Source organism: Aquarana catesbeiana, linkage group LG13 (assembly GCF_042186555.1).
Source record: "Aquarana catesbeiana isolate 2022-GZ linkage group LG13, ASM4218655v1, whole genome shotgun sequence".
Classification (NCBI taxonomy): Eukaryota; Metazoa; Chordata; class Amphibia; order Anura; family Ranidae; genus Aquarana; species Aquarana catesbeiana.
Window position 1 is genome coordinate 4,484,860 of NC_133336.1, and position 25,099 is coordinate 4,509,958.

A 25,099-nucleotide genomic window follows, 5' to 3' on the forward strand; every position below is an offset into this window, starting at 1 on the left:
CCGGGAACTCCTACTAACGAAATTATCCCACAAAACAAAACATAAATTTATTCTACAACAGAAGTTATGTTATGAATTTGGAAATAAAAGCGGAATATAATAAATACCTAGCCAAAGCCATTCAAACTAAAAAAGCCCAGACCAACATTTACACTATCAATAACTCCCAAGGCAGGCCGAAAATTACGGCCCCATATATATCTTTCCATTTTGAGGCATATTGCTCCAATCTTTACAATCTCAACACACAATCAGCTGACCTCGCAACGAATAACACCCGACACTCCCTTATTAAGAGTTTTTTAAAAGATCATTGCCCGAAACCCATCGACAAGGAAGACGCTCGCCAGTTAGAAAATCCAATTTCAGAAAATGAACTAAAAATGGCAAACAGCTAAAAACAGGGAAGAGCCCTGGCCCAGACGGGTACACGGCCACTTATTTTAAAACCTTTACAGAGATACTCACTGGCCCTTTCCTCAAGGCCTTTAATTCCCTCTCCTCCTCCACACTCCCCTTCCACAGACTTCTCGAGGCACACATTACAGTCATACCAAAAGAAGGAAAAGACACAACACTAGTTGCTAATTATAGGCCAATTTCCCTACTAAATGTGGATATAAAGCTTTTCGCCAAAATCCTTGCTATTCGCTTGCTTCCCTTCTTGCCATTGCTGATAGAAAAAGACCAAGTAGGCTTTATTCCGGGGCGGGAGGCAAGAGACAACACTATTAAGGCTATAAATCTGCATCACTGGATGACCACCAACAAACATAAAGGGTTCTTTTCGTCATTGGATGCGGAGAAGGCGTTTGACAGATTGGCCTGGGACTACATGGGAGCAGTAATGAGACACTTAGGACTTCAAGATCGAATGTTCAACTCAATAATGTCCCTATATACACAACGCCAACTGCTAGGGTCCGGATTAACGGCCATCTGTCAAACGCCTTCTCTATAACTAATGGGACTAGACAGGGATATCCACTCTCCCCTATTCTTTTCGTACTAACCCTAGAACCTCTCCTGAACTGCCTTAGAAACAATGAGAATGTTAAAGGAATACCCATAGCGAATCACACTTATAAGCTAGCAGCTTTTGCCGATGATATTTTACTTTCCCTTAGCGACCCCCATATTTCAATCCCAAACGTACTAAAAGACTTCAAACTCTTTCAAAACCTTTCTAACTTCAAAATCAACCTTTCCAAATCCCATGCCCTTAATATCACCATCCCACAAGAAACAGTCACACAGTGTGAAATAAACTTCCCCTTCCAATGGCGACATGATGCTATTAAATATTTAGGGATTAAACTAACGGCGAACCTCTCAGATCTCTACACCAAGAACTACCTACCCACTCTCAAAACTATCTCTGATGATCTTAGAAAATGGAACAAACCACAATTCTCCTGGTTCGGACACGCGGCGATTCTAAAAATGAATATCCTGCCTCGAATTTTATACATCCTACAAACTGTCCCCATAAAACTTCCCCCATCTTTCTTTCTATCTTACAAAAGAATATCTACAAGATTTTTACGGGGGCAAAAACGTCCGAGAATTGCATATGACACCCTAACACGACCAAAAATGAAAGGAGGCATTGGTCTTCCGGACCTCAAAAAAATACTACTGGGCCTGCCATCTCACTAGAATTGTGGACTGGACATTACACAATCAACGCAAAGATTGGGTCAGCCTAGAGAACTCAATATCCCCCATACCACTACGATCCCCACCCTGGCTATCACCTAACCATATACCCCCCCACTAAAGGAACACCCTCTTATTGACCCAACACTCCGCACTTTTAAGGAAACTTGTAAAAAACTACATCTCTTCCGCGCCAGGACCCCTAACTCCTATAAGACTCAACCCTGCCTTCCTCCCTGGTATACAAGAACATATTTGGGGGCACACCATACAATGCGTTTAAATTCAAGATGGTGCTGCTATAAGACCCACAAACAGTACAAAACATTTTACAGCGCACACATACAAGAATGACATTTCCTGCTAGGCTAGTTAAAAACACCTGAACATATTCAAAAAATACGGGGGTTTGGTCACACTATATGGTCATATAGTGCTAAGCCCACTTACTGCGACAAAGTACCCCGAATTAGTGGATCCTACACTAGTAATAGAATGGAAGATCCTTTGTCTCAACCATGGGAGCTGAACTCCTCTATGTGGGAGAACTGAAAGGGATACATTCTATACACTGGTGGCCACTAAATAGGAGGTAATGAGGAGGGGGAGGGGTTCTCCAGCCCAAAAGACCTGGTCAGGGCCTATTACAATATACATGAACATATTTGGGGGGCACACCATACAATGCGTTTAAGTTCAAGATGGTGCTGCTATAAGACCCACAAACAGTACAAAACATTTTACAGCGCACACATACCTCCCTGGTATGTCTGCGCAATTCTTAATACAGCATTGGCAACACCCAGAAATACTAGCACACCAATTTTTCCATGACAGCATTCTCCTAGATCGTCTCGCATTAACCCTAACTCATACAGACAACCCTATCCCGCGCTGGACCTACTTCCAAATCCGCCATTTCTTACAAGAAATCAATCGCAACTCCTCTATCACACGACCGTTGACCCCATTTGAACATATATGCTCCCAGTCCAGCCTCCAACAACATCTGATTTCCAATATATACACTATGCTATCTACAGATATCTCCCCTAAAGATGGGCAAGCCTCCAAGTCATGGGAAAGAGACATACACTTAGAATTAACAGAAAACCAATGGGAACATATATTCACAATCGCCCATAAGGGATCCCTAAACGTTTTCCATTCAGGAAAACAATTACAAGACCCTAACCCGCTGGTACAGAACCCCAGCAATCTTATACAAATACAACTCTTCCTATCCCAACAAATGCTGGAGATGTGTCGAAGAACCAGGTACACTGCTACACATTATGTGGTCGTGTCCAACAATCCAACCGTTTTGGTTACAGGTTCGAGAACTCACAGAATGAATCTCCTCATACACCTTAGACCACACACCAGCCCAATGCCTATTTCATCTCTCTGACATACCAGCTCACCACTATCGTAAGACCCTGATCTTACCCCTACTTAATGCGGCTAAAATGTGCATTCCCAGGCACTGGGGCTCTCCTCGTGTTCCGACCATTTCAGAATGGTTTAAACAAATCAATAAAATAGCCGAAATGGAAGAACTCATTGCCATTGCTCACGATTCCCCAGCCAAATTCACTAAGACATGGGCCTGTTGGAGGTATTTTCAAACATCCGACAGGTATCGGACACTGACGAATTAACCCATGACCATGGCATACACATATATGACATACACATAAGGATTAAACCACACCAGATCCATGTCCCACAGAGTCATAAGGGAATGGATAGGGGGAGCTACATAGAGTGAGGGTCTCAAACAGGATAGAAAGGGCAGAAACCCGACCATGAATAGAGAGCCAAATACTGGAGCAGGCAGAGCTACGGGAAGGAGAAGATCCATCCCATGGAGAAGCTCCTTGGGTGGAACCCCCGGAGACTCACACCAAGTGAAGGATGCCTTCCATGTCTGATGATTGACTGTGCATGAAGTAGACTTCCTTGGCCTTTAGCATTGTAGAAATAAAACACTCAGAGATGCCTCTGTCCCTCAGAACCTGAGCTTCAACAGCCATGCCATGAACGCCAGCTACCATGAAGCAGTGCTCATGGAACTTTCAATAGGATTCTCACCAGGTTGGCACATCATATCAATCTGGGCCAGTGTGGAGCAATGAGGATCACTGGAATGCCTTCGACCTCAAACCTGCAGAGTAGATTAGGAGGAATTTTCAGGGCCGGAAAATGCATAGAACAGGGCTTACTGATCCCATAGAGCCACCATGGCATCCAATAAAGGATCCTTGTACCTGGAGACAAACCTATCCTAGTTTTTTGTTGAACTTGGGGGCCAGGAGGTCCACATCAGGAATCCCCTACCTGCAATAATGGTCCAAAAAGCTGAAGAAGAAATATCCCTCCTCTCAGGACACAGGCAAAAGACTGAGGCATGCTGGTAGTAGGATGGGTTAACCTGGGCTTGCCTACAGTTTGTTTGCCAGTGTTCAATCCTACTGTAGGTGGCAGTATAACCCGGGTTAAAGATTTCCAATGTCCCCCAATGAACACTGCACCACCCATGTCTCCCAATTGGTATTGGTTGACCTAAACACAGTAGATTGTACAACCATGTTTGCCACCACATCATCCACTGCTTCCAATAAAGGATCCTTGTACCTGGAGACAAACCTACCCTTAGTTTGTTGCTTAATGTGGGGGGTTAGGAGTGTCCCCTACCTGCAACAATGGTCCAAAAAGCTGAAGAAGAGATGTCCTTCCTCTTAGGTCACAAGCAAAAGACCGAGGCATAGTAGGAGGAGGGGTTATCCTGGGCTGGCCTACAGTGTCCAGTCCTGCTGTAAGCGGTAGTATAACCAGAGGGTTAAAGATTTATATCCCTCAATGGGTACCGCTCCACCTACATCCCCAATGGGTACAGCGCCACCCACGTCCCCCAATGGGTACTGCTCCACCCACGTCCCCCAATGGGTACCGCTCCACCCACGTCCCCCAATGGGTACCGCTCCACCCACGTCCCTCAATGGGTACCGCTCCACCCACGTCCCTCAATGGGTACAACTCCACCCATGTCCCTCAATGGGTACGGCTCCACCCATGTCCCTCAATGGGTACAGCTCCATCCACATCCCCAATGGGTACCGCTCCACCCACATCCCCTAATGGGTACCGCTCCACCCACATCCCCCAATGGGTACCGCTTCACCCATGTCCCTCCAATGGGTACCGCTCCACCCATGTCCCTCAATGGGTACCGCTCCAACCATGTCCCTCAATGGGTACCGCTCCACCTACATCCCCAATGGGTACAGCTCCACCCACATCCCCCAATGGGTACCGCTCCACCCACATCCCCCAATGGGTACTGCTCCACCCACATCCCCCAATGGGTACTGCTCCACCCACATCCCCCAATGGGTACCGCTCCACCCACATCCCCCAATGGGTACCGCTCCACCCACATCCCCCAATGGGTACCGCTCCACCCACATCCCCCAATGGGTACCGCTCCACCCACATCCCCCAATGGGTACAGCTCCACCCACATCCCCCAATGGGTACCGCTCCACCCACATCCCCCAATGGGTACCGCTCCACCCACATTCCCCAATGGGTACCGCCCCACCCACATCCCCCAATGGGTACCGCCCCACCCACATCCCCCAATGGGTACCGCTCCACCCACGTCCCCCAATGGGTACCACTTCACCCATGCCCCTCAATGGGTACCGCTCCACCCATGTCCCTCAATTGGTACTGCTCCAGCCATGTCCCTCAATGGGTACCGCTCCACCCACGTCCCTCAATGGGTACCACTTCACCCATGCCCCTCAATGGGTACCGCTCCACCCACGCCCTCCAATGGGTACCGCTCCACCCATGTCTCTCAATGTGTCCTGGTTGACCTAAACACAGAAGATTGTACAACCATGTTTTATGTATGTGATCAGATGTTTTCTCCCTCCAATTCATATGTAAAATTTTTTAAAAAGGAACACAGTGGTATTTGTACAAAAAACTTTATTTACAAAATTTTTAACCACTTTTACAAAAACATGTACAATACACCAACAAAGTTACAATGACTAATAAAAGACAAAAAAAATACAGGGTTCAACATAGGTGGGCCTAATAAGTGCACAAACAGCATTTGTATCTGTATTCACCAATCAGAAGTCACAAAGTTTATTCCTGACAATAAGGCTCAAAGCACTTGGCTTTTTTTTTTTTTTTTTTTTTAAGGGGACCGGTCAGCGATGTTATTAATATTAGGTGAAATTATTTTCTGGTGCCTGGAAAATAGGACTAAGGGAACCCATAATTCTGGGGGCAGATACCCCCCCCCGAGTGTGCTGCCCTGGAACCAGCATTTCTGAAATGAGCTGCTGCTCAGTAATGTATTTGGTCGCAGCCCCATTCTACTACATTTGTGATTTTTGCACTAAAATCTGTCCTCAGCTAAAAAATCCAGTTCCAGAAGCGAGCAGCGAATGTAAAGGATGCTTCTTGCGCTATTTTATGTCTGTAATTAATTACAATCTGCAGCTGGGTGTAACTTCTACATGTGATTTATAAGCACTTTGTAGCATGGGGTTAACCTCTACCTGCCCATCCCCACCTGCACTATATATGGGTATACTACAGTACAAAGAGTGCCAGGGATTGAACCAGAAGTGGTCTCTCTTAGTTTATCATAATGGAGTAAAATTTAGTTGCGACACAAAATAAAATGGATGTGTGCCGCTCAGGCTCAGAGAGGTTTTTAGTCCTGTGCCCGCCGCTGTGAGCGCTGGCCAGGGAAGGCGCCGCTCTCGGCTCCAGACGTCAAAATGTAGCAAGAAAAATATCCCATGGGGCACAAATCAAAGTGAACAGGCTGCAATAGAGTATGAGGCAGCCTCAAGCCTGGGCTCCAGCTAGGCCCCGTCCCCTCCAACGCGTTTCGTTCCACCCCCTCGGATCGTTAATTCGTATGATTAAAGCGGAGTTCCACCCAAAAGTGGAACTTCTGCTCGTTGTACCCCCCCCCACATTTGGCACCTTTCGGGGGGGTATACTGTTTCCACTTCCGGGAGCCTCAGCTGCGGGTATTGATGTCACCGCCTGGGCTCCCTCCTCCTTCCACCGGCCGCCGGGCCAGTAGGAGAGAGGAGCGGGGCCTCGCGCATGTGCAGTAGTGCTCCTGGCGTGAAGCCATAAGGTTTCACTGACGGGTTCCCTTACTTGCAATGGAGGCGGCAGCACCCAACAGCTGATGGAAACATGCGGTGCCGACATCTCTGGACTCCGGGACAGGTAAGTGTCCCATTATTAAAAGTCAGCAGCTGCAGTATGTGAGCGGAATGTGCAGCTGCTGGCTTTTCATTTTTGCAGCGGTGGGCAGATCTCCGCTTTAAGCTCAGAGGGGTGGCGCAAAACGCTTTGGGCGAGTGGCCTGGCTGGAGCCCATGAAAAAGAAAAGATGGAAATGGCGGCACTGACCAGCATAAAAATAGTATTTTTTTTACTGGTCAACGCCATTTCCTTTTTTCTGCAGACTAACGCTGGCACCCAGCGATCACTTTAGCAGGAGAGATCCCATAGTTTATTTGGAGCGGTGCAACTTTTATGCTTCAATTTGACTGGAGCCCAGCCAGAAAACCCGCTGTGATAGAGTATGTGGCAGCCTCAGCCAGGCCACGCCCCCTCCCCTCCAACGCGTTTCGCTCTGCCCCTCAGAGCTTAATCTCCATGATTAAGCTCTGAGGGGTGAAGCAAAAAAATGTGTTGGAGGCGGGGCCTGGCTGGAGCCCCAGGCTGAGGCTGCCACATACTCTTTCACAGAGGGTTTGCTTTGATGTGTGGCCCATGGGAATTTTTTTTTTGGTACAGTAAAATTGGGTTTGCTATGAACTACAACATTGTGCATAACGATCGACCTCTCTAAAGAATGACTGTGTAATTCTGACTCTGAATGTGTTACGAATGCAGCAATTTATCATATAAATTTCAGGCGACCAAAAGATTGAAAATCTCCTAAAAGGACTTCAGCCCAGACCCCCCCCCCCCGCTTCATGCAAATGGAATAAAGATTTAAAAAAAGTTTTATTATGATCGATCAAGCCTCTTAATGGAGGGCTTTACCTTTTTGAAAAGGCTTCTAACAGCGAATGACCTGAATAAATCATCCATCCAGAAGACTGCGTCCCATACTAATGACATACCTGTGATTGGGCCATCAGGATCGAGCAGCATTGGTGGTGGTGGGGGGGGGGGGGCGGGGGTGGGTGGAGGGGCAGTCCAATCCTTGCCGAGTGTCCAGACAGGTCTTCCTGCACCGGCACGCTCCCTCAATCCTTGTTAAAGGCGAAGGCGGACAGTTTCTTGTTTGTGGATTGGTCGAGAGGTTTGCGCTTTTTAGAAGCCCCGGAGTCCTGGCTCTCTTCTTTTGGGCCTTCTCTGGATTCCTGGTTCTCCTGCTCCAATCGCTTCCTCTTCTTTGAGTCACCAGAATCGTCTCCTTTGGCCTTCTCAGTCCAAATCTTAAAAAGAGACATTAAAGGATAATAAAAAAATAAGAGACCTACATGCTTATTATTATTATACATGCCACTTCAACCCCGGAAGGATTTACCCCCTTCCTGACCAGGCCATTTTTTTGCGATATGCACTGTGGTTTTTGATCACCTCTGCGGTTTTTATTTTTTGTGCTATATACAACGTAACGTAAAGGGGTCCAGAGATGCGAGGCTGTGTAATGTAAAGGGGTCCAGAGATGCGAGGCTGTGTAATGTAAAGGGGTCCAGAAGTGCAGGGGCTGTGTAATGTAAAGGGGTCCAGATGTACGGGGCTGTGTAATGTAAAGGGGTCCAGAGGTGCGGGGCTGTGTAATGTAAAGGGGTCCAGATGTATGGGGCTGTGTAATGTAAAGGGGTCCAGAGGTGCGGGGCTGTGTAATGTAAAGGGGTCCAGATGTACGGCGCTGTGTAATGTAAAGGGGTCCAGATGTACGGGGCTGTGTAATCTAAAGGGGTCCAGAGGAGCGGGGCTGTGTAATGGAAAGGGGTCCAGAGGTATGGGGCTGTGTAATGTAAGGGGGTCCAGAAGTGCAGGGGCTGTGTAACGTAAAGGGGTCCAGATGTATGGGGCTGTGTAATGTAAAGGGGTCCAGAGGTGCGGGGCTGTGTAATGTAAAGGGGTCCAGAGGTGCGGGGCTGTGTAATGTAAAGGGGTCCAGATGTATGGGGCTGTGTAATGTAAAGGGGTCCAGAGGTGCGGGGCTGTGTAATGTAAAGGGGTCCAGAGGAGCGGGGCTGTGTAATGGAAAGGGGTCCAGAGGTATGGGGCTGTGTAATGTAAGGGGGTCCAGAAGTGCAGGGGCTGTGTAATGTAAAGGGGTCCAGATGTATGGGGCTGTGTAATGTAAAGGGGTCCAGAGGTGCGGGGCTGTGTAATGTAAAGGGGTCCAGAGGTGCGGGGCTGTGTAATGTAAAGGGGTCCAGATGTATGGGGCTGTGTAATGTAAAGGGGTCCAGAGGTGCGGGGCTGTGTAATGTAAAGGGGTCCAGAGGTGCGGGGCTGTGTAATGTAAAGGGGTCCAGATGTACGGCGCTGTGTAATGTAAAGGGGTCCAGATGTACGGGGCTGTGTAATCTAAAGGGGTCCAGAGGAGCGGGGCTGTGTAATGGAAAGGGGTCCAGAGGTATGGGGCTGTGTAATGTAAGGGGGTCCAGAAGTGCAGGGGCTGTGTAACGTAAAGGGGTCCAGATGTACGTGGCTGTGTAATGTAAAGGGGTCCAGAGGGGCGGGGCTGTGTAATGTAAAGGGGTCCAGAGGGGCGGGGCTGTGTAATGTAAAGGTGTCCAGATGTACGGGGCTGTGCAATGTAAAGGGGTCCAGAGGGGCGGGGCTGTGTAATGTAAGGGGGTCCAGAAGTGCAGGGGCTGTGTAACGTAAAGGGGTCCAGATGTACGTGGCTGTGTAATGTAAAGGGGTCCAGAAGTGCAGGGGCTGTGTAATGTAAAGTGGTCCAGATGTACGGGGCTGTGCAATGTAAAGGGGTCCAGAGGGGCGGGGCTGTGTAATGTAAAGGGGTCCAGATTATTATCTTCATTTATTAGCAGGTGAATGCGGCCCTCCATGCGTTTACATACACTGAATCCGGCCTTTGAGTGGATAAAGGTTGCTGACCCCTGTCCTAGATGCAATAGCAGCAGACAGGTCGGCAGCCCACTAGCAAGAAAAGAAGGGGGAGCCCCTTCCCTCAAAACGCATTGGCTTGGTGTACAAGTTTACATTTTCAATAAAGGTTCTATGAATCCAATATCAAAAGTTACTTTTGCTGGACATCGGGAGCTGCTGAAACGACCATAAGGCTGTACCAGAAGAGTAGCAGCCCAACCCCTAAAGAGGATTCACCACCAGCATCCACCGCTGGACACAACGCACTGGAAGGGATTCCCTCCTCACAGCCCACATGGCCACCTACCCAGGACTAGGGACTGATTTAGTAAATCTTGTGTGGCCTCCAACCCAAACCCAAGAACCCAATTGAGAACTACAAGTCAGTCTAACAGATGGAAGTAGATGAATGATGCATCCGTTGCGTTTTGCCTGTAAATACACAATAAGATATTAGAAGAGCCATGTGTGAGGTTTGAACCCGTCCAGGATGGACAGGTTGCTATTGAGGGTCTCGGGATTTAGACACACACAGGACTCGATTGGACAGAAAAAGACTGTCTGTGTGTTGCTGGTTTGAGCGGGTCCAGAGCTCACACAGCCCTCGGTTTTCTATGTAAATGAAAAAGCCGGCACTGAACCCGACTCACCATCCTCTCCTCATTGGTCAGGGCCCGGAAGCGGCTCATCCCCTCCTTAATGATGTCCGATTCCTCCAGCTCAGGATTCTCCGATGTAATACTCTGCCGGTTCTCATCCAGCCACAGCTGGAAGCCGGTCCTGGGTCTGAAAACAAATGAAAAGCAACGTGATTAGGTTGGGAGGACAGGAAGCCTGCTTCCTACTATACCGCTTCAGGGTTATCATTTTACATGGTTATTCGCAGGGCTTTTTTTTTCGGTGGGAACGCCGCTTCGGCACCTCCAGCACTGAATGTAGGTGAAGGGGTGTGCTGGAAGGTCTACTGATGCTGGCTGCTGGGGGATCTATTGTCACGGGGGGGGAATCTATTGTTGGGGAATCTATTGGTGCTGGGTGAGCCAATTGTTGGGAGGGATCTACTGTAAAGCGAGGGGTCTCCTGATGCTGGCTGCTGGGAGATCTATTATTGTTGGAGGGGTCTATTGCAAAGGGTCTTCTGTTGCTGGGGGGGTCTATTTTACTGCAGGGGATCTACTTACTGGTTTTCTTGTTTTAAAAAGGGTGGTACTGGGAAGTAGGTGGGGTGGAGTCAAGGGTGACAGGGCTCGGAGGTGGGTTAGGGGAGGAGACAAGGGGTGATTCGGAATAGGGAGTACCCGCGCTTATTCTCTGAGAAAAAAAAAGCCCCAGTTATTTCTATCTATATAAATAATTAACATGCAAAGGGCTTTAAGATTTGAAATTAGAAAAACAAATGCAGCAGATTTTCCCATTACATTTCTCAGACTCAAATGTTACAATTGCATCTACTCTATGGGGACAGGTGCCAAGTCCTTCCATACTTGAGCTCTATTCTTGCATACACTATATTACCAAAAGTATTGGGACACCTGCCTTTACTTGTGCACGCATACACGAACGAACTTTAATGACATCCCAGTCTTAGTCCGGAGGGTTCAATATTGAGTTGGCTCCGCCCTTTGCAGCTATAACATCTTCAACTCTTCTGGGAAGGCCATCCACAAGGTTTAGAAGGGTGTCTATGGGAATGTTTGATCATTCTTCCAGAAGAGCATTTGTGAGGTCAGGACACTGATGTTTGACTAGAAGGCCTGGCTCGCAGTCTCCACTCTAAATCATCTCAAAGAGGTGCTCAGGTTGAGGTCAGGACTCTGTGCAGGCCAGTCAAGTTCCAACACCCCAAACTCGCTCATCCATGTCTTTATGGACCTTGCTTTGTGCACTGGTGCGCAGTCATGTTGGAACAGGAAGGGGCCGTCCCCAAACTGTTCCCACAAAGTTGGGAGCATGAAATTGTCCAAAATGTCTTGGCATGCCGACGTCTTAAGAGTTCCCTTCACTGGAACTAAGGGGCCAAGCCCAACCCCTGAAAAACAACCCCCACACCATAATCCCCCCCACACCAAAATCCCCCCCCCCCCCCCACATCATAATCCCCCCTCCATCAAATGATTTGGACCAGTGCACAAAGCAAGGTCCATAGAGACATGGATGAGCGAGCTTGGGGTGGAGGAACTTGGCTGGCGTTCTTTTGGGCGACAGGCGTACCGCGATTCTGTTTTCGCGGCAAAATCGTGCAGCGATCAGGGTGCCATTGGAAGTGAAGGGAATAGCAAGGGTGCCACGCAATTTGCTGTGATTCAGGATCGTGGGCAGAATCGCGGTGATTCCACCCGTGATCCGGGATACCTAGATGTTGACAGAGCCTTAGAAATAGCTTTGTAACCCTTTCCAGATGGATATATCAGTGACTTTGTTTCTCATCTGTTCTGTTCTTGAATGATGTGTTGCCTTTTTTAGATCTGATAGCGTTCTTCACTTTGTCATACAGCTTCTATTTAAGCGATTTCTTGATTCAACAGGTCTGGCAGTAATCAGGCCTGTGTGGGGCAAGTGAAATTATACTCTGCTTTCCAAAAAAATGTGGTTAATCACAGTTCATGATTTAGAAAGGGGGTGGGGGGGCGGGGGGTGCAATAACTTTTTCACAAAGGGCCAGACAGGTTTGGACAGCTTTTTTTCCCTTAATAAATGAAATCATTTAAAAACTGCATTTTGTAATAACTTGGATTATCCTTGTTTAATATTAAAATTTGTATTCAAATCAAGAAGGGGGCAAACACTTTTTCACAGCACTGTCGATGGAATATGGCGGGTGACTTCCCAGGACAGGAAGTGTGCTACTGGCAGGATCACCAGTTGATAATAAAGGGGGGAAGGCCCTGCACAAAGGAAAACAGCAGCTGTTACATCTACAAACCGCTAAGTTGCAACATATTACATTTCTGTTTTGAGGTTTAGATACAGTTATTCCTTCCCATCAATTTTTTCCCATGACAGATAAAATTGCCACATTCAGGACGATAGATCCATACCTACATGGACAAAGATGACAGGTACTCTTCTCCTACTGCAAGTAACATGTCTGCTTGTCTTTCCTTCTGATGCAGCATTGTGCAAACCTCCATTCTCCAGGCCTTTGATGTTCACAGTCTTTCATATTTTAATGTCAAGCCGCAGACTGATCACATTACACGTCTCTGCTACATATGTTCAGCGAGAGGCCAGAATCTGCTCCTCGTTAGGCCCGGTACAAATTGCCATGTTTGTGATCAGAAGCCGTGGAGAATGAGGAAACTAATTTTCAGATAAGTGAGCGAAAGATGCTACTGTCTGGTGGATCACCAGATATACGCATCAACATAGTTACCAAGTACACTACAAGGCCAATAGTTGGTTGAAACCAGACCATCACATATACCTATAATTGTCAAAATTGTATGGACCTCCCTCCAAATGATGGAGTTCAGGTGTTTCTAGTGAAGGGTCCTGTTAATACTACAAAGACATTGTAGACAATTGTGCTCTTCCAACCTTGTGGTCACAGTTTGGGGAAAAAAAACCTTTTCTATTCCAGCATGACTGTGCCTCTGTGTACAAAGCCAGCTCCATAAAGACATGGGTTGACCAGTGTGGACCAGCTCTATAAAGAAACAGGTTGACCAATTTGGACAAGCTCCATAAAAAGCATGGAGATTGACCAGCTCCATAAAGACATGGGTTGACCAGTGTGGACCAACCCCACAAAGACATGGGTTGACCAGTGTGGGCCAGCTCCATAAAGACATGGGTTGACCAGTGTGGACCAACCCCACAAAGACATGGGTTGACCAGTGTGGGCCAGCAACACCGAAATTGGTTGACCAGTGTGGGCCAGCTCCATAAAGGCATTGGTTGACCTATGTGGGCCAGCTTCATAAAGACATTGGTTGACAAGTGTGGATAAGCTCCATAAACACATTGGTTGACAAGTGTGGATCAGCTCCATAAAAGACATGGGTTGGCCAGTTTGGACCAGTTCCATAAGGACATGGTTTAACCAGTTTGGTGTGGAGGAACTCCATTGTCCAGTACAGAGCCCTGACCTCAACCCTACTGAACACCTTTGGGATGAATTGGAACAATAATGGCAAGCCAGGTCTTCTTCTCGTCCAATCAGTACCTGACTTAATAAATGGGCACACAACCAACAGATCCAACACTACCCAAGGTCCTGAGGAAGGGGAAGTCCCAGTTCCTTGAGACGTGTTGGCCAAGTTTTAGGTCATACACTAATAAAGTGATAATTGTTCTCCGACTGGATAGAGTTTCCAGAACACCATGGTGTTCCTCACCTACCTCAACAATCTCAACCCTACTGAACACATTTGGGATGAATTGGAATGCCAATGGTGAGCCAGGTCTTTTCATCCAACATCAGTAACTGATCTCACAAATGGGCACAATTTTCCACAGACACCCTCCAAAATCTTGTGGAAAGTCTTCCCCCAAAAGCGTGGAGGATGGTATAGCTGCATGTGCAACAGACACTTCGGAACAGACCACAGCCCCTATATGACCAACAGATCCAACATTACCAAAGAACTGAAGAAAGGGAGCTCTAATTTCCTAAGAAGCATTAGTCCTGTGTTAGTACAAAAAAAAAAAAAAAAAAAAAGTGACAAAATGTTCTTCAACTGACTGGAGTTTCCAAGACCCTCTTATTCACACATTCCTCACTTATCTCCACAATCTCAACCCAACTCAACACCTTTGGGATGAATTGGAATCGCCGACCTTACAAATGGGCACAGATTCCCACAAACTCCAAAAAAACTTGTGGAAAGTCTTCGTAGATAAAAAGAGCCAGCTCCATGAAGACATGGTTTGATCAGTTTGGTGTGGAAGAACTCGAGTATCCTGCTCAGAGCCCTGACCTCAACAATACTAAACACCGTTGGGATGAATTTGAACACCAATTGTGAGCCAGGTCTTCTCACCCAACATCAGTACCTGACCTCACAAATGGGCACAAACTCCCACAGACACTCCGAATCCTTCATCCAACATCAAGACATCAAAGACATGGTTTGACCAGTTTGGTGTGAAGGAACTTGAATGTCCTGCACAGAGATCTGACTCTTAACGCTACTGAACACCCTGGGGATGAACTGGAATGCCAATTACAAGCCAGGACTTCTCACCCAACATCAGTACCTGACCTCACAAATGGGCACAAACTCCAACAGACGCTCTGAATCCTTGTGGAAAACCTTCTTAGAAGAGTAGAGCCAGCTCCATAAAGTCATGGTGTGACCAGTTTGGTGTGGAGGAACTCGAGTGTCCTGCACAGAGCCCTGACCTCAACCCTATTGAACACCAATGGGATGAATTGGAACGCTGATTGTGGAACAATAGGAAACAAATTCCCGCAGACGTCCTCCAAAATCTTGTGGAAAGTCTTCCCAGAAGGGTGGAGGATGTTAAAGCCACGAAGTGGGGGCAACTTAATATTAAAGCTAACAGTTATGAAATGAGTTGGTCATCAAGATCATAGCGGTATGATGGTCAGGTGTCTACAAGCTTTTGGCCACATAGTGTATACAAAGATAGGACTTCTAATGATGGTATGGAGATAGGAAGCTTCTATCTCCACTCAACCAAACCAGTGAACACTTCACCCTTGGTGGATGTCTGCATCAGGAAAATGAGAAGAAGACTGGGGCACCTGGCTTGACATCACATGCCGTTTAGTTAACCTTGTTTCACAATATTATATTAAAGCTTTTGAACTGTTCAAACTTTATTGGCCCAATTTTCATTGGAAAGGCGCACTTCTGCCAGTCCTTCATATTGTAATCTTTATATAACACAAAGTTGCGTTTTGCAGAATTAGGGCACCCTTTGAAGTCCAGTAACCAATTCCGTCCAATCATAAATCATCGTTTGTGATCAGACATGTGCAGATTAAAGGATCACCACCACCCTTTGTGTTACTTTATTACATTAACCCCACTGTGTATTAAGTGCGTGAGAACAGCAATAGGGTCTTATGTTGTTGCGTGAGATGAAGCTTTGAATTCGGAGGGGGAGAAAATTTGCTTAGTCAGGCAAAGGTCAAGAGGCGGGTCCTGTTGGGAGGAGTTGTGTAGCCAATCGGAAGGCAGGATTCATGGCCTGACCCTTCCAAATAACAGTTCAAAGCTTGGCTGCATGGTATGTTATATAAACACACAAACAGGGACATAAGGGAAGCCGATGACTACAATTAGAGGAGTATAACTAACAGATGAAGAGGAGGGAGGGAAGGAAAAAAGAGGGAACATGTGGAAAAAAATCAAACACAGTCACCGGCAACGCCGCGCACGTCTGGCCAAGATAAAAACATTCCACACATCTCTGCAATACATTCACAACTTTCACTGCTCTGTCCCTTTAAGAAACATGGAAAGGACAAGACAAATACATGTTGATCCTGCCAGAAATCCAGTGACCTCCTAACTTCCTATTTGAGCTGTTAGCTCACTTTTGGACCACCTCCCCTTGTGTAATGGATATGAGGAAAGGGGGTGTTTAGTAGTCTAGAACGGTGGTCTCCAAACTGCGGCCCCATGAGCCAGATGTGCCCCCTTGTTTGCCTTTATAAATATATACTTTATGGGGGGGTTGCAGATTTTACATGTGTGTAAAACATTAAAAAAAACATTAAAAAATAGGCAAGTGGTTAAACCTTCCATAAAAGGTTCAGCCACTGAATTAGAATAAGTATATAGATGAGGAATTTTCTCCAACTCTCTGATCTGTATATTTGGTGTCGGGTGAGGGGCAGAAATGTGTAGAGTATCAGAGACAGCCAGGAAACGATCATCTTCAGGAGGAGGTCAGGCATTGCCTGGAATTGTCAATCTTACTTTTTGACTTCTTTGTTCTCTGGAGTTGCGGCAGGAGAAGAGATCTGGGCGGGTTTCACATTAGCTGGAGAATTCTTGGTTGTGGATTTGGTTTGGACGCTTTGGAATAACGTAGCCTGACCCTACGGAGGAAACCAGACGCAGCGTTATCAACCTAAAAAGGTGAACCCCCTCAGGTCACCCCAATTCCTGCACACCCTCATCCCCTCAGGTCACCCCAATTCCTGCACACCCTCATCCCTCAGATCACCCCAATTCCTGCACACCCTCATCCCCTCAGATCACCCCAATTCCTGCACACCCTCATCCCCTCAGATCACCCCAATTCCTGCACACCCTCATCCCCTCAGATCACCCCAATTCCTGCACACCCTCATCCCTCAGATCACCCCAATTCCTGCACACCCTCATCCCCTCAGATCACCCCAATTCCTGCACACCCTCATCCCCTCAGATCACCCCAATTCCTGCACACCCTCATCCCCTCAGATCACCCCAATTCCTGCACACCCTCATCCCCTCAGGTCACCCCAATTCCTGCACACCCTCATATCACCCCAATTCCTGCACACCCTCATCCCCTCAGGTCACCCCAATTCCTGCACAGCCTCAACCCCTCAGGTCACCCCAATTCCTGCACACCCTCGCCCCTCAGATCACCCCAATTCCTGCACTCCCTCATCCCCTCAGGTCACCCCAATTCCTGCACACCCTCAACCCCTCAGGTCACCCCAATTCCTGCACACCCTCATCCCCTCAGATCACCCCAATTCCTGCACACCCTCATCCCCTCAGGTCACCCCAATTCCTGCACAGCCTCAACCCCTCAGGTCACCCCAATTCCTGCACACCCTCGCCCCTCAGATCACCCCAATTCCTGCACACCCTCATCCCCTCAGATCACCCCAATTCCTGCACACCCTCGCCCCTCAGATCACCCCAATTTCTGCACACCCTCGCCCCTCAGATCACCCCAATTCCTGCACACCCTCATCCCCTCAGATCACCCCAATTCCTGCACACCCTCATCCCCTCAGATCACCCCAATTCCTGCACACCCTCAACCCCTCAGGTCACCCCAATTCCTGCACACCCTCATCACCTCAGATCACCCCAATTCCTGCACACCCTCAGATCACCCCAATTCCTGCACACCCTCACCCCTCAGGTCACCCCAATTCCTGCACACCCTCATCACCTCAGGTCACCCCAATTCCTGCACACCCTCAGATCACCCCAATTCCTGCACACCCTCAGATCACCCCAATTCCTGCACACCCTCATCCCCTCAGATCACCCCAATTCCTGCACACCCTCACCCCTCAGATCACCCCAATTCCTGCACACCCTCAGATCACCCCAATTCCTGCACACCCTCATCCCCTCAGGTCACCCCAATTCCTGCACACCCTCACCCCTCAGGTCACCCCAATTCCTGCACACCCTCAGATCACCCCAATTCCTGCACACCCTCAGATCACCCCAATTCCTGCACACCCTCATCCCCTCAGATCACCCCAATTCCTGCACACCTTCGCCCCTCAGGTCACCCCAATTCCTGCACACCCTCAGATCACCCCAATTCCTGCACGCCCTCACCCCTCAGGTCACCCCAATTCCTGCACACCCTCAGATCACCCCAATTCCTGCACACCCTCACCCCTCAGATCACCCCAATTCCTGCACACCCTCGCCCCTCAGATCACCCCAATTCCTGCACACCTTCGCCCCTCAGGTCACCCCAATTCCCATACACCCTCAGATCACCCCAATTCCAGCACACCCTCGCCCCCTCAGATCACCCCAATTCCTGCACACCCTCGGCCCCTCAGATCACCCCAATTCCCATACACCCTCAGATCACCCCAATTCCAGCACACCCTCACCCCTCAGATCACCCCAATTCCAGCACTTCACCCCTCAGATCACCCCAATTCCAGCACACCCTCGCCCCTCAGGTCACCCCAATTCCTGTACACCCTCAGATCACCCCAATTCCTGCATACCCTCACCCCTCAGATCACCCCAATTCTTGCACACCCTCACATCACCCCAATTCCAGTACACCCTCCCCCCTCAGATCACCCCAATTCCAGCACTTCACCCCTCAGATCACCCCAATTCCAGCACACCCTCACCCCTCAGGTCACCCCAATTCCAGCACTTCACCCCTCAGATTACCCCAATTTCTGCACCTTCACCCCTCAAGTCACCCCAATGCCTGCACCTGCACCCCTCAGGTCACCCCAATTACTCCACATCACACCTCCGGGCACCGCAATTCCTGCACATCACACCTTAGATAACCCCAATTCCTACACCTTCACCCCTCAGGTCACCCCAATTTCTGCACCTCCACCTCTCAAGTCACCACAATTCCTATACCTCCACCCCTTAGGTCACCCCAAATTCCTGCCCCTTCTTACCTCAGGTCACCCCAAATTCCTGCCCCTTCACCCCTCACCAATTCCTGCACCCTCACCCCTTAGATCAACCCAAATTCCTGCACCTCACCCCTCAGATCACCCCAATTCCTGCACCTCACCCCTCAGATCACCCCAATTCCTGCACCCTCACCCCTTAGATCAACCCAAATTCCTGCACCTTCACCCCTCACCAATTCCTGCACCCTCACCCCTTAGATCAACCCAAATTCCTGCACCTTCACCCCTCACCAATTCCTGCACCCTCACCCCTTAGATCACCTCAATTCCTGCAGAGAGTGGAAATTTGCCCAATGGGCACATACCAAGAACCTGACAGAGGTTCTAGCCCTCCCCCAATCAAAATGTATAAATAAGTTTTATGCGGAGTGCAGCTTTATGCATCTTATAAAGAGAGGATGTGCGTGGCGGATGGTGGGAGTTGATGACACGATAAAGGGAAGCTGGTGGGTGAGCAGTACATAGATATGTCACATTGGGGGGGGGGGGGGGGGTGACGCATTAATCGGTGTAGCGGACAGCTTTTTCATTTCCTGAAGCGGGACCCCGGAGATCAGATTGGGGGGGGGGGAGGCACATGGGACATTATGGGTGTAAATTACCTGCTTGGATTTAGTCCTCGGAGCCAGAGGCTTTATCACCACCGAGTCCGGCTTGCCTGAGGCCGGGCTGGAGGAAGCCGGGGGCTTCTTACTGAATTTACTCATATTATCCAGAATGCGGGACGAGTTTCCTGCCAACGCCGGGCTTTTCTGACTGGCCGATACCTATCAATGATCGATATGAAAAGGGTTACTAGAGGGTCTTCTCACAGCATGAAGTGATAGGTGCACATATAGTATATAGAATATATATCACAGATGAAGACATAATGGACATTTGTTTTTTTTTTTGTTTTTTATTACAAACACATAAAATGCGGAGTGTAGATCTCTATGGAAGATAAATTCTGTAATTATAATAGAGTTCAATGTAGAAGCTTTCGGTAGTCCTGAGTGAGTTATTAGATCTATTATTTGGTCCAACATACTTTCTGAAGAGGTTCTGCAGTCCGTGTGCAAAAAAATAAAAAAAATTTAAGTCGGCCGATACAAATCTCGTAGCTGCTGACTTTTAATAAAAAGGACATTGAAAGCGAGGGGGGAAAAAGTATTTGATCGGCTGCTGATTTTGAACGTTTTCCCGCTGACAAAGAAACGATCAGTCTAGAATTTTATTGGTCGGTTTATTATGACAGTAAGAGACAGAAGAGAAAGTCGGACCAAAGCAGTACAGGGAGCATTTTCAAAGTCGGACCGACATGTGTCAAGATAGCTCCCATAGGGAAACATTGATTTTCACACGTCATGCGACATGAGCTCCCAATGTCAGAGCGTTTGTCGCACTAGTGTGAACCCGGCCTCAATCAGTAATATTTCTGGCTCCCAGGTGTTTTCTATACAGGTAACAAGCTGAGATTAGGAGCACTCTCTCTCTTTCTCTCTTAAAGGGAGTGCTCCTAATCTCAGCTTGTTACCTGTATAAAAGACACCTGTCCACAGAAGCAATCAATCAGATTCCAATCTCTCCACCATGGCCAAGACCAAAGATCTGTCCAAGGATGTCCGGGACAAGATTGTAGACCTACACAGGGCTGGAATGGGCTACAAGACCATCGCCAAGTAGCTTGGTGAGAAGGTGACAACAGTTGGTGGGATTATTCGTTAATGGAAGAAACACAAAATAACTGTCGATCTCCTTCGGTCTGGGGCTCCATACAAGATCTCACCTGGTGGAGGTTCAATGATCATGAGAACGTTGAGGAATCAGGCCAGAACTACACAGGAGAATCTTGTCAATGATCTCAGCTGGGACCATAGTCACCAAGAAAACAATCGGTAACACACTACGCCGTGAAGGACCGAAATCCTGCAGCGCCCGCAAGGTCCCCCTGCTCAGGAAATCACATGTACAGGTCCATCTGAAGATTACTAATGAACATCTGAATGATTCAGAGGAGAACTGGGGGAAAGTGTTGTGGTCAGATGAGACCAAAATCAAGATCTTTGGTATCAACTCAACTCACCGTGTTTGGAGGAGGAGGAGGAATGCTGCCTATGACCCCAAGAACACCATCCCCCCACAGTCATACATGGAGGTCCTATGACCTCAAGAACACCATCCCCCACCATCATATATGGAGGTCCTATGACCCCAAGAACACCACCCCCCACCGTCATACATGGAGGTCCTATGACCTCAAGAACACCACCCCCCACCGTCATACATGGAGGTCCTATGACCTCAAGAACACCACCCCCCCACCGTCATATATGGAGGTCCTATGACCCCAAGAACACCATCCCCCACCATCATACATGGAAGTCCTATGACCTCAAGAACACCATCCCCCACCGTCATACATGGAGGTCCTATGACCTCAAGAACACCACCCCCCACCGTCATACATGGAGGTCCTATGACCTCAAGAACACCACCCCCCACCGTCATATATTAAGGGCCTATGACCTCAAGAACACCATCCCCCACCGTCATACATGGAGGTCCTATGACCCCAAGAACACAACCCCCCACCGTTATATATGGAGGTCCTATGACCCCAAGAACACCATCCCCCCACTGTCATACATGGAGGACCTATGACCCCAAGAACACCATCCCCCACCGTCATACATGGAGGTCCTATGACCCCAAGAACACAACCCCCCACCGTTATATATGGAGGTCCTATGACCCCAAGAACACCATCCCCCCACCGTCATACATGGAGGACCTATGACCCCAAGAACACCATCCCCCACCGTCATACATGGAGGTCCTATGACCCCAAGAACACCATCCCCCACCGTCATACATGGAGGGGGAAACATTATGCTTTGGGGGTGTTTCGCTGCTAAGGGGACAGGAGAACTTCACCGCCTCAAAAGGGACGATGTACCATCAAATCTTGGGTGAGAACCTCCTTCCCACAAGCCAGAGCATTGAAAATGGGCCATGGATGGGTCTTCCAGCATGACAATGACCCAAAACATGCCACCAAGACAACAAAGGAGTGGCTGAAGAAGAAGCACATTAAGGTCCTGAAGTGGCCTAGCCAGTCTCCAGACCTTAATCCCATAGAAAATATGTGAAGGTTCGAGTTACCAAACGTCAACCTGGAAACCTTAATGACTCGGAGAGGATCTGCAAAGAGGACTGGGACAAAATGCAGGGGTGGGTGTGGGTGTGTGTGTGTGTGTGTGTGTGGGGGGGGGGGGACGACAAAAAGCAGAACTTCTCTTATTGGATGAAGTTCAGCATTAAGGTAAAACTTACAATAAGCTTCATAGGTCTCATTAACTTCCCCCCCAAGGCCCTTTAAATGGTTCTTAACGCTGGGAGGCGGGGTGTAACTTCCAATGACTGTGATTGGCTGTCACAGTGGTCACATGCCGACTCCTGTTCATAAACAGAGACCGCCAGAAGTTATCAGTGACAGCTCAGTCACAGTGCTGGGGTTCAGGGATCGTCAGCCTTCTGATTGGCTGGGGCCAGGATGCTCAGCGTACATTATAAAGCGTCTTGCGAGGAGGACGGTAAGAAGTCTTTATTACAGAAGAGACGTTGCAGGTGTTCTTATAATCCAGCAATGTTCTATCCCACATCATCCATTTCCTGCAGTGTCGTCTCTGCTTCGCGCCATCCAAAGATTTCATCTGATATCTCCCCTCCTCCAATAAAGAAAGCCTAAAGAGAGGGAGGGGGCAGGACTGTAGAGTCATGGGCCAATCAGGTGTGCGGAATACAAGCACAGAACATACTGATAGGAGGAGAGAGCAGAGACAGGAGACCATGGAGACCACGGAGACCTCATTGGTCTGCTGCTATTCTTTCACAGTCCAGTCAGAAGGTTGGGGGTGGAGATAGGACACCAATGTACTCCTAAACTGTAAGTGGTGTCATTAGCTGAGTGTACTATGTGCCGGGGCTGTGTAAAACTCAGGACTGGATGGACAGATCCTTTGGCAGGTAGAACGTCTTTGCTATATGTATTTCATCTGAAAGCCATCTGCCCAACGTTCAGCTTTAAATGAACGGACGATAAGATGAACGGACAATAGATGTTCTGACGCAGCCGCCTGCTGACAAGATCGCCCGGTGACGTCTCCGAGGTTGAAATGCGATCGCTTCAGGTTGATAGGATGAGTCATCCTCCCGCTGACATCTCCCAGACTAATAAAATCACCGAGATTATTTCCAGAGGAACAGAAATCAAACACACCAATATCACCCGACAGAGAGCCCCCCCCCCCCCCGCCATGGCGCTCACAGCAGTGCAGGTTTTCAGGATCTCCTCACCAGAGCACATACCAGATCTACATACCTCGATCAGACTCACCTGTAGGACTGGGAGGAGAATCACATCACATGGACAGGTGCTGGAGCATTCTGGAGCACAATCATTCAAGCATATTTCTCCCACCAAACAGCCTAAAACCCCCTATGGAGAGAAAGTCCCTCAGAACCCCCAAGATGTGTTGGCTTGTTCTTACAGGATTCACTTTTTGTTAAAAAAATTAAAAAGTAAACTAACTCCATGGCGCCCCATGTTGGCAATGTAATGTAGTGGTTCATACAACGTGTAAATATGCAGCGGCCTCAGAGTGAGTATCCCTCATAATATTCACAATGGCAAGCGCTCATTGGTCAACGTGACCACTCTATCTTCTGGGACACCTTACTAGAAGAAGCCACCTCAGATCAGCACAGTCACATGGCCAATAAGTGCCTGACATTACCATCATTCCCAGTCATCCCTGATGACGTCAAACCAGACGAAACACGTCTAGGACCCTGCTTGGGTTACCCGGGTATGGTCTAGGGCACCGTTTGGGTTACCCGGGTATGGTCTAGGGCACCGTTTGGGTTACCCGGGTATGGTCTAGGGCACCGTTTGGGTTACCCGGGTATGGTCTAGGGCACCGTTTGGGTTACCCGGGTATGGTCTAGGGCACCGTTTGGGTTACCCGGGTATGGTCTAGGGCACCGTTTGGGTTACCCGGGTATGGTCTAGGGCACCGTTTGGGTTACCCTGGTATGGTCTAGGACACCGTTTGGGTTACCCTGGTATGGTCTAGGACACCGTTTGGGTTACCCGGGTATGGTCTAGGACACCGTTTGGGTTACCCGGGTATGGTCTAGGACACCGTTTGGGTTACCCGGGTATGGTCTAGGACACCGTTTGGGTTACCCGGGTATGGTCTAGGACACCGTTTGGGTTACCCGGGTATGGTCTAGGACACCGTTTGGGTTACCCGGGTATGGTCTAGGACACCGTTTGGGTTACCCGGGTATGGTCTAGGACACCGTTTGGGTTACCCGGGTATGGTCTAGGACACCGTTTGGGTTACCCGGGTATGGTCTAGGACACCGTTTGGGTTACCCGGGTATGGTCTAGGACACCGTTTGGGTTACCCCGGGTATGGTCTAGGACACCGTTTGGGTTACCCGGGTATGGTCTAGGACACCGTTTGGGTTACCCGGGTATGGTCTAGGACACCGTTTGGGTTACCCGGGTATGGTCTAGGACACCGTTTGGGTTACCCTGGTATGGTCTAGGACACCGTTTGGGTTACCCGGGTATGGTCTAGGACACCGTTTGGGTTACCCGGGTATGGTCTAGGACACCGTTTCGGTTACCTGAGTACTGTTGAGGGCCCCCGTTTAGGTTATCCGGGTACTGTCTAGGGCCCCGTTTGGGTTACCTGGGTACTGTCTAGGACCCTGCTCAGGATACCAATAAAAAAAGCAACAGATTTTGTACACATTTAGTCCAATCATACTGAACCGAAATTAAAAATAAAGATCCAATACAGAAAAAGAATGAAAAGAAATAGTACCTTGAAGGGGTTCACTCGGCCTTGATTGCTGGACACAATCGCACCTACAGAGACGAGCATTGAATACAGACACGTGATTGGGTAA

At 48.6% G+C, this 25,099-nt stretch overlaps 1 protein-coding gene across 1 annotated transcript in view; it reads right to left on the minus strand.

Moving 5' to 3' along the window:
- Positions 1–5,641: 5,641 nt before the first annotated feature.
- The window catches only part of WDHD1 (WD repeat and HMG-box DNA binding protein 1), a 93,852-nt gene continuing 74,394 nt past the window's right edge, over positions 5,642–25,099 (minus strand). The window contains exons 22-26 of the mRNA XM_073610173.1: positions 25,015–25,058; positions 19,738–19,902; positions 16,692–16,813; positions 10,449–10,584; positions 5,642–8,159 (exon numbers count right to left, since the gene is read on the minus strand). Of these exons, the coding sequence (XP_073466274.1) occupies positions 7,968–8,159; positions 10,449–10,584; positions 16,692–16,813; positions 19,738–19,902; positions 25,015–25,058 (659 nt within the window). The 3' untranslated portion in view covers positions 5,642–7,967. The remainder of the gene's footprint in view (positions 8,160–10,448; positions 10,585–16,691; positions 16,814–19,737; positions 19,903–25,014; positions 25,059–25,099) is intronic.